This window comes from Artemia franciscana, chromosome 15 (genome assembly GCF_032884065.1).
Source record: "Artemia franciscana chromosome 15, ASM3288406v1, whole genome shotgun sequence".
Taxonomy (NCBI): Eukaryota; Metazoa; Arthropoda; class Branchiopoda; order Anostraca; family Artemiidae; genus Artemia; species Artemia franciscana.
In genome coordinates this window covers 27,465,568-27,482,318 of record NC_088877.1, presented here as the reverse complement: position 1 = coordinate 27,482,318, position 16,751 = coordinate 27,465,568, and the positions used below count along the sequence as shown (strand labels likewise).

The 16,751-nt window shown below is 34.0% G+C and overlaps 1 protein-coding gene across 2 annotated transcripts in view; it reads right to left on the bottom strand.

Annotated features, from left to right (window-relative positions):
• Positions 1-3,029: 3,029 nt before the first annotated feature.
• Positions 3,030-16,751, bottom strand: part of LOC136036272 (cadherin-99C-like) — a 105,135-nt gene continuing 91,413 nt past the window's right edge. For both annotated transcript variants that reach the window (XM_065718412.1, XM_065718413.1), the window contains exons 17-19: positions 8,664-8,769; positions 6,025-6,205; positions 3,030-3,245 (exon numbers count right to left, since the gene is read on the bottom strand). In XM_065718412.1, coding sequence (XP_065574484.1) covers positions 3,137-3,245; positions 6,025-6,205; positions 8,664-8,769 — 396 coding nt within the window. In that variant the 3' untranslated portion in view covers positions 3,030-3,136. The remainder of the gene's footprint in view (positions 3,246-6,024; positions 6,206-8,663; positions 8,770-16,751) is intronic.

The window sequence follows — 16,751 nt, the reverse complement described above, 5'->3', positions numbered from 1 at the left end:
CATCCTTCCATTGCCCATTGCCAACCTTCACGTAAATGACCTAGAGCCTTAGCTGTCATTGGAAAGTTCTACGTGAGATTTTGAATATTGGTGGAAGAAGCAGTACAATAGAATAACTTGTTTGTGCAGTAGATTCTGTAAGCCCTGTATTTAATAAGTTACTTCCGCAACAAGCAATTTCCTTTTATTATTAATTTTATAAATGATTCTTTCTTATTTAATTTATGTCAGTCAGAACTTAGAGTTAGGTTATTTGCTTCGACAAAGAGTCAAATGTCTTGACATGCACTTCATCTAATTGTCTTGAACTCAATTGATTTCATCTTCTTATGTACACATTATTTGTTTTTGTTTTGCTCTTTTGTTTTGTTTTTCTCTTTTGTTTTTTCCGCTGATAAAATAAAGAAAACAAGCTTTTTCAAATGAAAGTAAGGAGCGACATTAAAACTTAAAAACGAACAGAAATCACTTTGTATATGAAAGGGGCTGTTACCTAATCAACACCCCGGTCTTTACGCTAAAGTTTGACTCATTCTCATAACTCTGCTTTTTCAAACAATCAAAAAAAAAAAAACTTTAGCGTAAACAGTGGGGCGTTTACTAGAGATATTTCTTAAAAACCCAATGTGTGATAACTTAATTTAAAAAGGATCAAGTAATATTCTTTATCATTTTAAAACGAAGTCATTTGATTTGATTAGAGAAATCACGCCAGCAGACGAGCTGGGTTAATCGCTAGGGAGATAATTTTTGCCAAATCCAACTTGTTAATGGCCTTTCATTTATTCTGGCTTAATTTTTTTTCAGTGTTTCTTCTGCTTTGCTAATATTGATTTCAAAAGGTTAATTTATTTTTGGGGGGCTTGTTTTTGGTTTGTTTTGAGCAGGACAGCTTGGCGGAGATCCTTACCAGAATATTTGGTTTTGTTATTTCACTTTTTTTTTTTCAATGGCTAAAAATCATTTTCATGTTTTGTTTTTTATTATTTTTTTTTTCATTTTTGCCAAACAACAACAAAAAACGGGAACGTGGAACATGCTTCCAAAAGAGTTGAGATGTAGGAGCTCCCTCGGGTTTTTCAAAAATAGTTTAAAATAAATGTTTAGTTAGAGGTCAGTAAGTGAATGATAAAAAAAGAAAGATAAATTAAATTAGATGGAGATTAGATTTTTTAGTATATTTAGGTGAGTTGGTTGTACGCCCTGAGAGGGAGGGAGCAACCCTATGGTTAAGATTATATAATGAGGGTGCGTGTGGTTGTGTCGAAGAGTGAAGTGGGAGCCGTGCTGCTTGTTAGTGAAGAATCTTTTATGTTTATGGGTCTCAACGTGAGTTTTGTCACAAAGCAGTGTACTTTTAAGTTTAGTTATTTCCTTTTTTTAATTAAACCCAGTTGAACTTCGAACCTTGGAAGTATTTCCAAGCTGTTACTTCCATTTTGTCTACTTTTTGGCTGAATACCACTGATTTGAGACAACAAGACCAACTAACAAGATTTTCAAGTCTTTAAATCAGACCTTTCTTATGTAGCCGAACGATGACATCCGAAACAGTGTTGCACATTTTTGGTCCATTTGAAAACAGGCTATGTCAACTGAGCTGCCAAGTTTTTCAACTGGTCATAAGTCCAGTTACATTTCTCATCCTTCCATAACCAAACTTTCTGGAAAAACAGCTCCCTTACACGGTTAAGACGAGTTCGTCTGTGTCTATCCAACTACTTTTCAATACATTTGGAGCAGCTATTCCAGCAAGATCAAAACTAGGTACCCAAAAGTCAGTTTTACTTAGGCCTATTATGCTTAGTTTTTACTGCTGACTAATAATACTTACAGCAATGGGATCCAAAAAGTATTTACTGTTGTCGAGAGCGAGGAGGGTGAAATTACAATGAGTAGGAAAATCAAGCTAACTGATTATTATTATAGCTTTTTCTACTTGAAAAACAAGCTGAATAGTTTGAATAGTTCTACAGAGTGAAGAAAACTGTTTGGAATCTACGCTTGCATTCTTCATTTTTTTTTTGTATTGGCAAAATCAGGAGTACATCTTTTGGATCGGTGGATACAGGTATAAATAAATATTCGTATTATTTTGTGTAATCAAAGTGGCACATTTTATACAAAGATATTTTGACAGATCAAAAGCTAAAGAGGCCAAAGATATAGTTCAGAGATGACTACGAGTGTCTGGTTGAACATGCTGACTTTTTTAAGGTGTTCAGCGACCAAATCCCTAGACTTGTTTTTGACTAGACAGCCAAAAAGAAGGAAAGAATATTTTAAGAGGTTCAAGATTATGTAAGCATAAGAAAATAAAACATGACTTAAAACTTTTGAAAATGTCGTGATCGGCAGCAAAATTATGATAATCAAGAAGAATTCGATGCCGAAGATTTCAGCATTAAGTCAGTCACGGAGGGCTTCATCGGCCGTGAAAGGGTTTTTGCCTTCTACTACGACTACTAGCTCACTGCAGAATCAAACTACCTGAGGAAAACATAGCTACGCATGCTCCTCCTCCATCCCAATGTATTCGAAGATTCCATCCTTACACCCTCCCAAGAAGTTGCCATTTCCCTTGTTTTATCTTATGACATCTTCCCACCCCATTCGGAACGATCCGCTTTTCGTTTGACCCTCTTTGGGATGTTACTCCTTGGGATGATACTCCATCCTTACACCCTCCCAAGAAGTTACCATTTCCCTTACGTTTTATCTTATGACATCTTCCCACCCCATTCGGGACGATCTGCTTTTCATCTGGCCCTCTTTGGGACAATCCTTGGCAATCTTTCATCCGAAGAACGTGTCCTAGTCACCTAGCTTTTTATCACCTAATCTATTTTAATACTACTAAGGTGGTCGAATCACGACTTGAGAGGCACACAAGGCTATTTTTTCTTTACAGCACCGGTCACATTTGACTCTCACATCAGGTATTTGGATTACCGTTGATCAGATAAATTTGCGGGAACATATGGTTTTTTATCTACGTTTGATGTCTATGCACTCACTGCAATAATACGTAAAAACAAGAATTTCTAATTCCTATTCTGTGACAAAACTTGTTAAAATCACTTTCGAGAAACTGAAAAGATATAAAACTAAACGGAACATAGACATACCTACATAGTTATAATACAGTTTTTACTTCACTATAATCAAGGCAGTCACTTTTCTCAATTTCTGTAAAACTGATATTTTCCTGACTATAGAGTCCGTCTGGAGCTTCTGACACAGACCTAAAAGAAAAATGATATTGTCAAAAAAAAAAAAAAAACAAGACAAATCAATTAAGTATTTCAAGCATACGAGTTGGATTTACAAAAAACTGGTATGAAGTAAAAAGGAAAAGACTAAACACGTGTCCAATAGTTTTTTATCTCTCAGTTACTTTAATAGAAGCAAGAAAACTCCCAAGGAGGGATACAAAGCTCCCTCCTTGGGAGCTGTCTTGACAGCTCTTTGACAGCATCCCTCCCAAGGAGGGATGCATCTTGACAGTTCTTTGGCTCAAAATGGGTTTTTGTTGTGGCGTGATCTCCTTTTTCATTTATTATTACGAATAAGGCCAGAAGAGCCATGACAGCTGAAAGTTAAAAAATTCTTTCAGTATGTGATAGAAAATCTAGAGCTCAACCTCATTAAAAATTTGCAATTCAGTTTGACCCTCTCTCATCCCACCTTCCACTCTAGAATTATTCAGCTCTTTTGGTCCTGTCCAAGGACACCTGAAATGACATCAGCTTGCCTGATACTTCCAATACCGCAAGATTAGATGGAATTTAGAAATATCAATCCATAGTTGTGTATTCTCGCAATAGAAAACATCATCTGCAAAAAGTGCTCTAGCCAAAAAAACAATTACAAAGATGATACACTGACAGACTACTTTATGGAAAGTGCCTTTTTACTCAAGATTAATTTTCACTTAATTAAAACCGAAATAAAATCCTGACGAAAATTTTTATGTAATATAAATTTGTAATGTAACAGGTTAAGCTTTTCCAATCAAGTATCCTTACATATGCTAAGAAATTTTTGGCTGGTAGACATGATTAATTTATTAAAGTCCAAAACAGGAAAAAACCTAATTAAATATTTCTCGATTTTTTTCCAATTTATTTATCTCCAGATCAGTGAAATAATACTTGGTGACAATCTTGTCAATTAGACTGAAAAACTGAACAACTGAAAAAGTTGAACTACATCTGATTCTATTTTCCGCAAATCATTCTTGTCAATTAGACTTAAAAACTGAACTGCTGAAAAGAGTTGAACTGCATTTCATTCTATTTTCCGCAAATTCATACTTCACACAGTTGATCAAATAATTTTTCTAGACCACAATTTGCTTCCCATTAATGCTTAAAATGAAATGGTAAGGCAGTTATTTAAGACGGAATTTGCAAAAAAAAGGTTTTTACACGAAAATTAATAATTGTTCAAATATATTCCCTTCACTTGTCGACGTAGGTAAAAAAAAAAGAGAAAATGAAAAGGAAACTAGATTAAATAGATTAGCATATGCCAGAAAACATAAAAAGATGCGTAAAAACACACAGGAAACTGCAGTACCATATTATGAATGTCCGAGGCTATCTTCTTACATGAGGTTCTATTTACTTATTTTTTAGTTAGTCCTCATGTCAGGGTGGCGTTCAGAGCGTCATCAGCCTTCTCCACGTGAGGCTTTAGCAGCAATGGCCTCTGCATCTGACAGTGGGATTCAAGCCTGATCCAGTGGTTTCCCAAAATAGTCATTCCACCAGAACCTGGTTTTTCCTCTTGTACGTTTTGCGCAACTACAGATTAGGTCAAAGCCATAAAGAATTCGAGCCGGAATGTTAGCTGGCAGCTACAGAAGATGTCTGAATAAGCGAAGTGTCTGCTGGGCAGCCTGGTGTGAAAAGAGCAACCGTTAAGTCTTACTTTGCAGGTGGTCATTGCTGAAGAAGTCTGTCCATTGGATTCCCTCAATTCTCCGGAGTCGCTTAAATTGAAGATTATCGAGAAGGCGCAGGACAGCTGCAGCTGCAGGCCAAGTCTCAGCTCAGTAAATTAGGTTAGGACAGACTGAGGTTCTAAGGATTTTCCTTTTGGTGGCTAGTTTGATCATCGACTTTGTCCAAACATGTCCCAGCCTACTGAAAACAGCAGAGGACTTGGCCGAGTGCACAGCAGCTTCGTGATCATAACAGTCATCTGAAGACATTATAGAGTCAAGGTGAGTGAAATGGCCAGCCACTTCGATTTGATTTTCGGCCATTGAATAATTTGATTTGTTGGCGTCAGACTTAAGCTTCCCTACCGAGACTTTTGTCATCTTCCAGTTATTGGATAGTCCGGTCCTGGCAGCTTCTTCCTGATGCTTGTTCAGAGCCAAGAATAGCCGTGACTTGAAGTAGACATGAGTAGGCTCTACGATAAGGTGCAATTACTGTATTTTAAAATAAATCCAAACACGGAAATCACGCATAAGCACAGGGTAGGGAAACTGATGTATTGCATTGCGCATGGTCCAGCTTATCTTCTGATAAAACCCATACGATAGATTATGGTTGTTGTATTAAACAAGTTTAAAATAAGCATTTGCGTACTGTCAAAAGGCAGGAAACGCTGTATTATATTGTGTATGTCTGAAGTCATCTTCTGATGTATCTTATGACATCTTTATACATTTTTTATTATTTGTATAATTCTTTTTTAAAATTCAACTATCTTCATTATAGTTTTATTGGTTTTATATTTTCATTTTATGTTAAGTCTAATTGGTTAGTCGTGCTTGGTGTACCAAATTTTTCTAGTTTATGCAGGAATACTTCATTAAAATATATATTATTGAAAGTTGTTGTTTTTTTAACTGTAAAGTATTATTTGTTTTTTTTTTAGTTCCATTTCACAAATTGATAAAATATAATTATTCTTTTGTTACGAAGATATCCTGTCACAAAGCATGAAATTCATTGTTTCATAAGTAGCCGAACTAAAGTAATTACGAAATAAAATTACTTTACTCACGGGTCTAAAAATAAGGGGTTTGTCGTAGGTATAGGACTTTCTATTATGCTGTAGTTATTATCCCTTTGCTCAATTGAATGGTTATATATAGAACGACCATAATTATTTGCTTGGTGTCTAGGCATGCTAGAAGTTCTGGTAGTTACCGTTTCGCTCACTACACTTGGAGGCCGCTTCAGATCTGAAACATATATATATTTATGCAAGACTTCACTTATGATGGAGAAATAATCAATTAATGCTAATATAGTGCATCAGATTAACCATATAATTTGGTATGTATTATTGGATGGTATATATTATATTCTGGTATGTACCACTCCAAATGTTTTGTTTTATTTCAAGCAACTAATCACCATAAAAGGAGGGACTGATTATCTAGCATATGCAAGACTTACAGTACAGCACATTTCAGATTTGATTGGGACCAGAACCAATCCCATAACAATGATAGAACTGCAACAAAAATGATAGAAGTGCAACATACAATCTAATTTTTGAGAACTAAGCTCAAGCTACATATAATAATTTAAATTTTTCATATATTTAAAGCGTATTTCATGTATCTCTGAGGGAGGGGTAAAGGTTGTTTTGACCTAAGTGAATCAATAAGGTCAAAATAAATAAATTAAGATCGTTAAGCAAGTGTACTTGTAATACGTTGTACTTGTAAGGCGATAGTTGTCAACATTCATCTGCATCTGGCTCCAGTAGTCGCAAAATGATCTAAAAGGATGCATTTTGCAGACAACTCTCCAGCTAAAAAATCCATTAAACTTGCGTTGTTTCCTAATTTTCCTTAATTAGATGAAATAAACAAGGATTTTAGCCACCATACCATGCTTTTATTTCTCCATTAAATTTAACAAAGAGAATAATAAACTTATATGAGTTTGTCGAGCTTAGACGTGGAAAGATAGGGATTAAAAACGTCAAGAGCCACAGACAGTTCATAGATTTCATATAAAACGTAGGAAATTTCGGAAAATTGGATAAGCGATATAATTTGTCTGCATTCATATCAGATAAAAGCTGAACTTCCTTTGTAAAACATAGTCAATCAGCATTTTGTTTATTTTCAACGTTAATTCCAAGTCCAAATCTAGCCTGCAAAGCATGAGAAAATCTTGGTATTATGGTTGCCTTCAAGCTGATAGGCCTGGTTGCGTAGTTTGTTTTTATTACCCTCCCTACATTTTTAAAGTATCTAAAACAACAACTATACAATCGCTAAATACTTGACCGTGTTGGTGATTCTTCTGCTCACCACTAGCGCTGGTTTCTCCTTTTATAAGTTTCTCGTGCCTTATGATTGTAACTTAATTAGAGTCAGATTCACATAATAAAGCCCCCCATAGATCAGGAAATTAGCAAAAAAAAAAAAAAATAACAGCTCTATGTGATAATTTGGTCTCCTTTGTTCGTGAATTACACAAATAGCTACTATTTAATTTACTTTTTTTTGCCTAAGCCTTGAAATCAGTATTTTCTGCTGATTTTTACAGATTTTTAAGGATATAACCAAATAATTCACGAATATATTCCCTATAACAGGCCGTATTAAGACAAAGTTGCTTATATCTTTATGAGCTTAAGTTAAGGCAAGATAATCTGGCACACTCAAGATTTGGTGCCACACTCCCCTTCACATTTAGGTTAATCTTGAATTTGAAATAAAAAAAAAACAGACAAAACCCGTTTTAAGCATATAAATTGTTAAATTGTTAAATAAATTATATAAACTGTTAAATAAATTTATAAAAATAAACGTAAAGGACATTAGAACATGAAACGAACGGATACTATTATGCTGCTGTCCTGCTCTTAATGCTAAAGTTTCAACGTTTCATATGTGTTGATAATATTTTAAATACAGCATGGATTTAGCTTTACATAATTACTTTTTAGATATATTTCTCAGGAGGCACGTTAATAAAAGGGCTGTCGTCCCCTTGACCTCTCACTCTTTATGCTAGCTTTAAACTTTTGTCAGACTATTTCGAATGTATTTATTAGCTGAAGTTTATTTTCTTCCATTCAACTGAAGGAGGGTTATTCAGTTTGTCAAGCTCAATCGAAACTGTTGTAATATTAGCTTTCATAATTGAGGCGTCACGGCAGTTTAACTTGGTTGAACGGCAGCCCTCCCCCTCTTACTTAGGGCAACTGAAGTTCATTTCAAGTTTAATGTCACTTTATTCTTCCACATGAAAAATAGTCATTTTTTCCAATTTAGTGGCTGTTACCGTACAAATCAAGTAACAAATTTTCGTAGTAAAATTGAGGCTACCGCATTTCACAATGATCATTTTTGAAAGTACTGCATAGACTTTAAAACGAAAGATAGGAGTTAATTTCAAATCAAATACAAAAGGAGTGGGTTGTAATTTTCCGATTAAATACTTTTCTTCTACTAATGGTTAGCAACTTTAAATTCGATAAGTTCCTCGATTCTTAGGTTTAGATAATTTTATCATCTAATTAGTTTTACTTGTCAGCATTGGATAGATATTTGCCTAGATTTTACTGGGCCCAATCCAACAAATAAATATTTTAAAAGTTTAAACATCCCGCGTAAGATATAAACTAATGTTGATGTGCCCCATCTGTAATTAATTAATCAATAATCAAATGCTTACCATATAAGCTTCTCCTCTTACTAATAAATTGTCTATGAGCAACCAAACCAGGCTGAAGATCATCTGATCTATCTGAGTCATCACTGTTCACACTCATCTCCATTACCTGAAAGATGTAAACAATTCTTGACAATTTCTCACCTTAGAAACATCCATTTAGCATACAGAACCTGAATTTTCTGTTCCTTTCACTGAGAGTATGCTTATTATTGTAACTATAAGTAAACAGTTTCGAATTCTAGCGAAACAATTTGGTTACTATAAATACAACCTGCACTAACGATGAGATTTCGAATGAAATATTTCTTAAAGGAAGAACCAAGGACACGTAAGATATATTTAATAGTAAATTAAATTGTCTGAAGACGTTACCCCAATAACCTTAAGACGAGCATGAACGACAAAACTTGACTTATCAATTCCAACCACCAACATAAATCTCTTCACAGCCATTTATGCACAAAAACTACAAATTTCTGTGCATTTTTTTTTATATATATTTCAGTGACATTTGGGCTCTTACCACCTCCCACTGACTACACAACTGAAGGCAGTAAATCCCCTAAAAATATACCTAACACAAGCAGGATCGATGAAATCTATAGTAATCTAAGCCTTTATTTGCATCATATCTAACACAAGGAGGGGGGAGGGGGTAGAAACTTCCTCACTGGGACTAATTCTTTCTTCTAGATAAATTGAGAAATAGAGTCTGCCCACGAGAATAAATCCTGAGCCTCCAGGATAAATTTATCCACCGTTCCCTCATCATATCCGTTTCTTTGTTCAGTGATGCCATTTCGCATTTGTGGTATGTCTTAGCAATGAGTTTGGGCAATAAACCTCTCCAGCAATAGGGTTGTCTATTATACTTCTCTCTGACTTTAAAAATAATGCTCGGAACACAGAATATGGTGCAGCACGTGACTTAAATTAACAATACTTGATTTTTTTTCGTATTTTATAACAAATAAATAAAAAGTAAATGCAAATATCCAAACATTAAATATATTTTTTATCTTAAGTGCCTATAGCTTTTAATATTGACGGTAATTAATAAAATGTAAAGCAAAATCTTCCTCTAAACCTACAGATTAGGAAAACAACTGTTACCTCAAACCTTGCCAGGAAAAATTATAACTTAAGGAAGGTAAAGCTAGTATTTCACTATATTCATCAGATTTTACAGAACTATCCCTTTACTACTAATACTACTAAAACTCAATACAGCACAGAGTCGCCTGAGGCACACACAGTCTCGCACGATTCTTGTCCATTAAAATCTATTCAATGCTTCACTCTTTACCCCTTCTCGCAAACTTCCAGTTTCCTTTAAACAATTCCTTATTACCTCTTCCCGCATCATTCGTGGGCGGTCTGATTCATCTTTACGAAAATACTACACAGGTAAGTGAAGCTCTCTACTTGATCAATCTTATCCTTACCCAGCATCACCTCTTCAGCACTATTTATTCCCATTCCAAGCCATTTAGTCTTCTTAAAATTAATTTACAAGCCAATTCTTGTTCCTTGAAGTCTCAAAACTTTAAAAAAATGTATTAATTTGCTATCATTTATCAAGGAACCTTTTATCTAAACTCTCTTTATAATCTAAGTCTAGGAGAATATTACGTAATTGTTTGATTCTGTGCTATCCCATAGATTTTTCCGTATTCCTTAGAATTAATTCAATCAAAATAATCCAAATAATGGGGATAGGATGCAAACCTGCTTAACTCATGACTCACTCCAAATTAACTGTAAGCTTCACTTTCTACCTTAACCATAGCAAAATTGTTCTCGTACCTAGCACTAATAACTTTTACGTACTTATATGTATACCATACAAAGATAGGACCATCGCTAAGTCAATTCCATCGGCTGAATTAAATGTCGGTTCGTAAGTTATAAAACTAAAGACTAAAGAGAAATAATGATTCAGACAATTATCAATTATGAATCTAAGAGTGATTTTTTTTTACATATACACTGACCTTCCTAAAGCCACACTGTTCTTTTCCAAAAACTTTACCAACTGCATCTGTAAGTCTAATAAGTACCGTCACGCTAAGTAATTTGCTTCCTATGGAAACCAAGTTAGTGCCACCATAATTAACACACTTACTCTTATAATCTTTATTCTAAAGGAGCTAATCAAGGTTTCCCTAAAATTCATTGGGTACTTCCCCTTTTTAGAAAATTATATTCATAATTGTCAGTGATTTATTTCTAATTTCGCAACCACAACATTTCAGAAGCTCATTAATCGCACTAGTTCCCCTCAGGCTTTATTATTTTTAACCCTTTTAGAACTGTCTCTAACTCCTTTCGCAAAATAAATCTTCCTTCACTTCCAAATTGTCAAAAAAATTTCACTCATGTCTATCTAATTTCCTACAACTTTTTCACTGTTCAACATATTCTCAAAATGTTCTGCCCATCACTCTTCAACACTATCCTCATCAGTAATTGAGGCCCTATCTTTAACTGGAACAAGTACAGACGGACTACTTCCTCTGAATTCTCTAACATGCCTCCGTTTTACAACTCCTTAATTCATACTTTAATGCCCTCTCTACTTCCCTTAATTTTCTCTTATTCTCATATGATCTATAATTCGAGAAATTTTTGTATAAGCACTTCCTCTTTTCTACCAAGCTTAAAACGTTTTCGCTAATATTCCTAGTTGCGTTTCTAACTTTTCTCTCTTAGGTACCTTCTATATATATATATATATATATATATATATATATATATATATATATATATATATATATATATGTTTTTAACTACGTAAAACTTGCGAATGTACAACATTCTTTGCTGTCCCATTGTCTGTGCATATAAATAGATTGTCACGTTTAGCGACTCTTGAACATGCAACATATAATGGTCCATGGGAAAACAATCCGAATTCAGATCTATACCTCATGATTCTAATGATTGCCCTTGAGCTTTGTTGATGGTGATTGCTAATCGACCATTCCCTTTGTTGCCGTCGTCATTTATATATCCCTCTGTGCCCCCAATGTCCCCGTTGTAGTTGTGTCCCTGTGTCCCGGTCGTCATTTATATTCCCTGTGTCCCGGTCGTCATTTGTATCCCGGTGTCCCCGTCTTTGATTTCTCTTTGAGTGTCCCGGGCGTCATTTATATTCCTTGTGTCCCGATGTCCAGGGCGTCATTTGTGTCCCGGTGTCCCGGTCTGTATATACATTCGTTTTTGAATTGTTCTTTTTTTTAGTTCTTAGTTTTTTACCTTTTTTTTTAGTTTTTTTTAGTTATACCTCATGATTCTAATGATTACCCTTGAGCTTTGTTGATGGTGATTGCTAATTGAACATTCCCTGTGTCCCCGTCCTCATTTATATATCTCCCTGTGCCCCCGGCGCCCCCGTTGTAGTTGTGTCTCTGTGTCCCGGTCGTCATTTATATTCTCTGTGTCCCGGTCGTCATTTTTTTCCTTTTTTTCTTTTTTTTCTTTTTTAGTTTTTTTAGTTTTTTAGCTTTTTTAGTTTTTTTATTAGTTTTTAGTCTTTTTCTTGTTATTTTTTTTTTGTAGTTTTTACCTTTTTTTAGGTTTTTTAGTTTTTTTTTTAAGTATGTTCTGGTCGTCATTTATACTCCCTGTGTCCCGGTCGTCATTTGTGTCCCGGTGCTTTGTTGATGGTGATTGCTAATCGAACATTCCTTGTGTCCCTGTCGCTTTCTCTTTGAGTGTCCCGGTCGTCATTTATATTCCCGGCCGGTGTCCCAGTCGTCATTTGTGTCCCGATGTCCCGGTCTGTAATTTTGTTAGTCAAAAACATGACGTCAGTCGACACAGAAACATGACGTTAAGTCGTTACGCGCCATATTAGTTATGCGCCATTGTAGTTGTGTCCCTGTGTCCCACCTGCGATATATATATATATATATATATATATATATATATATATATATATATATATATATATATATATATATATATATATATATATATATATATATATATATATATATATATATATATATATATACTAGCTGTTGGGGTGGCGCTTCGCGCCACCCAAACACCTAGTTGGTGGGGCGCTTCGCGCCCCCCAAGCCCCCCCCGCACGCGTAAGTCGTTACGCGCCATATTAGTTATGCGCCATTGTAGTTGTGTCCCTGTGTCCCACCTGTGAATATAGATAGCTTTATATATGTGTTTCAAACTACGCAAAAATTGCGAATAAACAACATTCTTGGCTTTCCCATTGTCTGTGCATATGCAAAGCCGTATGTACTAATAATGACGTCATATACAAACGCTCTTTTTACAAACAAACAAACATGCATCCACATAACTCGTTTTTATATAGATAGATACAATACAAATTAACTGCGTAAAACTTGCGAATAAACAACATTCTTCGCTGTCCATTGTCGCTGCATATAAATACATTGTCAGGTTTACCGACCCTCGAACATGCAACGTACAATTGTCCATGGGAAAAACAATCAGGATTAAGATCTATACCACATTTTTCTAATGATTGACCTTGAGCTTTGTTAATGGTGATTGCAAATACTAATCGAATTGGGAATTGCAATCTTTTAAATTTAAAAAGCAGATCCATTGGAATCATGGGAATGCGAGGAATAAGAACAGCCTAACCCTCATAAGGCCCTGTCAAGATTGTGGCCTCTATTAGGTTTTCCATTGTTATTTTTACGGCAAGTCGCGTGCCATTGCAAAGCTTTGGTGGGTTGATATTTCTTAAAAGTATTATTGGTACGCCTATTTTTAGTTGTAGCACGTGTGGTGGAAACCCTGAAGGATCTATGGAATTTAAAAATTCAGATGGATAATTAACCGCTTCATTTGGTTCCAAAACTGTGTCGACTGACTTGTAAAGAACTGCCTGGTCTCGAATCTTGTTCAAAACAATATTGTTGATTTCGTGGACGTCTATATTTTTGGGTGCGAGAATCGCTCTTTCACTTAGCCATTTATTATTTTTATAATTTTTTAGAATATTCGGAAATACTTTTTCAATCAATTCATTTTTGGACGTCACTAAATTACAGAAATCAGCAGGCAGTTGTATATGTCCTGAAATTGAGTCTACTGTTTGACCAGAGTCATCGTTTTGCAATCGGACACGCATATTTGTAGTTAATTTTAATATTTTTACGTGTGCCTATAAATTAGAATTTTTTAGGCAAGCATTCATTTCGTCTGCAGGAGTTAAACTACGTAAAAATTGCGAATATACAACATTCTTGGCTTTCCCATTGTCTCTGCATATACAAAGCCGTATGTACTAATAATGACATCATATGCAAACGCTCTTTTTACAAACAAACAAACATGCATACATACAACTCGTTTTTATATAGATAGATAGATAAAATACAAATTAACTGCGTAAAACTTGCGAATATACAACATTCTTCGCTGTCCAATTGTCGTTGCATATAAATAGATTGTCAGGTTTACCGACCCTCGAACATGCAACGTACAATTGTCAATGGGGAAAACAATCAGTATTAAGATCTATACCACATTTTTCTAATGATTGACCTTGAGCTTTGTTAATGGTGATTGCAAATGCTAATCGAATTGGGAATTGCAATCTTTTAAATTGAAAAGGCAGATCCGTTGGAATCTTGGGAATGCGAGGAATAAGAACAGCCTCACCCTCAAAAGGCCCTGTCAAGATTGTGGCCTCTATTAGGTTTTCCATTGTTTTTTTTACGGCAGGTCGAGTGCCATAGCAAAGCTTTGGTGGGTTTATATTTCTTAAAAGTATTATTGGTAGGCCTATTTTTAGTTGTAGCACGTGTGGTGGAAACCCTGAGAATAATATCTCGAGGTAAAAACTGATCACCGACCATAACGATGGCCACTTCGTCGATAGTTGGAGCATTGTATCTACGCACATGTTGGCCAGGAGGCGTTTTGTCAGCGGAAATAACAATTTTATGCGTATAAGTAGGCATCAAATCGATGGCTGTTTTGGACAGACGCACTAAATTATTATTTTCGTGGAAAAGATGTTGTAATTGGGAAACGATTGTCCTTTCAATGTTGGGAGAAATTTCGCAACGTGCATTCAATTCAGAATTTCTATCACTGATGAAGTACAATTGTAAAAATTTATGATTCTCGCCTGAGAATGGTAGAAGAGACCCTGCTCTATGATAAATTTGCCCTTTTACTTTGAAAGTAGACATAAATTGATCTGGATTTTCAATTTGGGCTCCAAACGACGTCATTTGGAAACATGAGTTGTATTTTCTGATTCATTTATATTCCTTATGTCCCGGTGTCCCGGTTGTCATTTATATCCCCCTGTTTTATATCCCGCTTATTTTTCAGTTTTTTCCTTTTTTTAGTTTTTTTTTTTACTTTTTTAGTTCTTTTAGTTTTTACGTTTTTTAGTTTTTTTTAGTTTTTTAGATGAATTTTTTTTTAGTTTTTTACCTTTTTTCGTTTTAGTTTTTATTGGTTTTTAACTTTTTTTTAGCTTTTTATCTTTTTTATTTTTTTTATTTTTTTTTTATTTTTTTTTTATTTTTAATTTTATTAGTATTCTTTTTCTCTTCTATTTTTCATTTTTCCTTTTTTTTTAGTTTTTGTGTGTCCACAACTACAACGGAACAGGGGGATATAAATGACGACCGGGACAAAAAAACTAAAAAGAAAAAAAACTAAAAACTAATAAAAAAAACTAAAAAATCTAAAAATCTAAATAAACTAAAAAAGAAAAAAAAGGAAAAAAATAAAGGAGAAAAACAAAACTAAAAAACGAATGTATATACAGACCGGGACACCGGGATACAAATGACGACCGGGACACAGGGAATATAAATGACGACCGGGACACAGGGACACAACTACAACGGAACAGGGGGATATAAATGACGACGGGGACAAAAAAACTAAAAAGAAAAAAACTAAAAACTAATAAAAAAAACTAAAAAATCTAAAAATCTAAATAAACTAAAAAAGAAAAAAAAGGAAAAAAATAAAGGAGAAAAACAAAACTAAAAAACGAATGTATATACAGACCGGGACACCGGGATACAAATGACGACCGGGACACAGGGAATATAAATGACGACCGGGACACAGGGACACAACTACAACGGGGACACCGGGGGAAACAGGGGGATATAAATGACGACCGGGACAGGGAATGGTCGATTAGCAATCACCATCAACAAAGCTCAAGGGCAATCATTAGAATCATGAGGTATAGATCTGAATACAGATTGTTTTCCCATGGACCATTATATGTTGCATGTTCAAGAGTCGGTAAACCTGACAATCTATTTATATGCAAAGACAATGGGACAGCAAAGAATGTTGTATATTCGCAAGTTTTACGTAGTTAAAACCATATATATATCTTCTGTATATATAAAAATAAGTTGTCTGTGTGTGGATCTGTGGATCAGGTGACGTCAACTAAAAAAAAACTTAAAAAAAAGGAAAAAACTGAAAAATAGAAGAGAAAAAGAAAACTAATAAAATTAAGAATAAAAATAAAAAAAAATAAAAAAGATAAAAACTAAAAAAAAAGTAAAAAGAAAAAACGAAAAAAAAGTAAAAAAGCTAAAAAAAAGGTAAAAACCAATAAAAAACTAAAAAGAAAAAAAGGAAAAAAACTAAAAAAAATTTTTATCTAAAAAACTAAAAAAAACTAAAAAAGGTAAAAACTAAAAGAACTAAAAAAGAAAAAAAACTAAAAAAAGGAAAAAAACTGAAAAATAAAGGAAAAAAAGAAAACTAAAAAAATATAAATAAAAATAAAAAAACTAAAAAGATAAAAACTTCAAAAAAAACTAAAAGATAAAAACTAAAAAAAAGTAAAAAGAAAAAACTAAAAAAAACTAAAAAAAGCTAAAAAAAAAGGTAAAAACCAATAAAAAACTAAAAAGAAAAAAAGGAAAAAAACTAAAAAAAATTTTCATCTAAAAAACTAAAAAAAACTAAAAAAGGTAAAAACTAAAAGAACTAAAAAAGAAAAAAAACTAAAAAAAGGAAAAAAACTGAAAAATAAAGGAGAAAAAGAAAACTAAAAAAATATAAATAAAAATAAAAAAACTAAAAAGATAA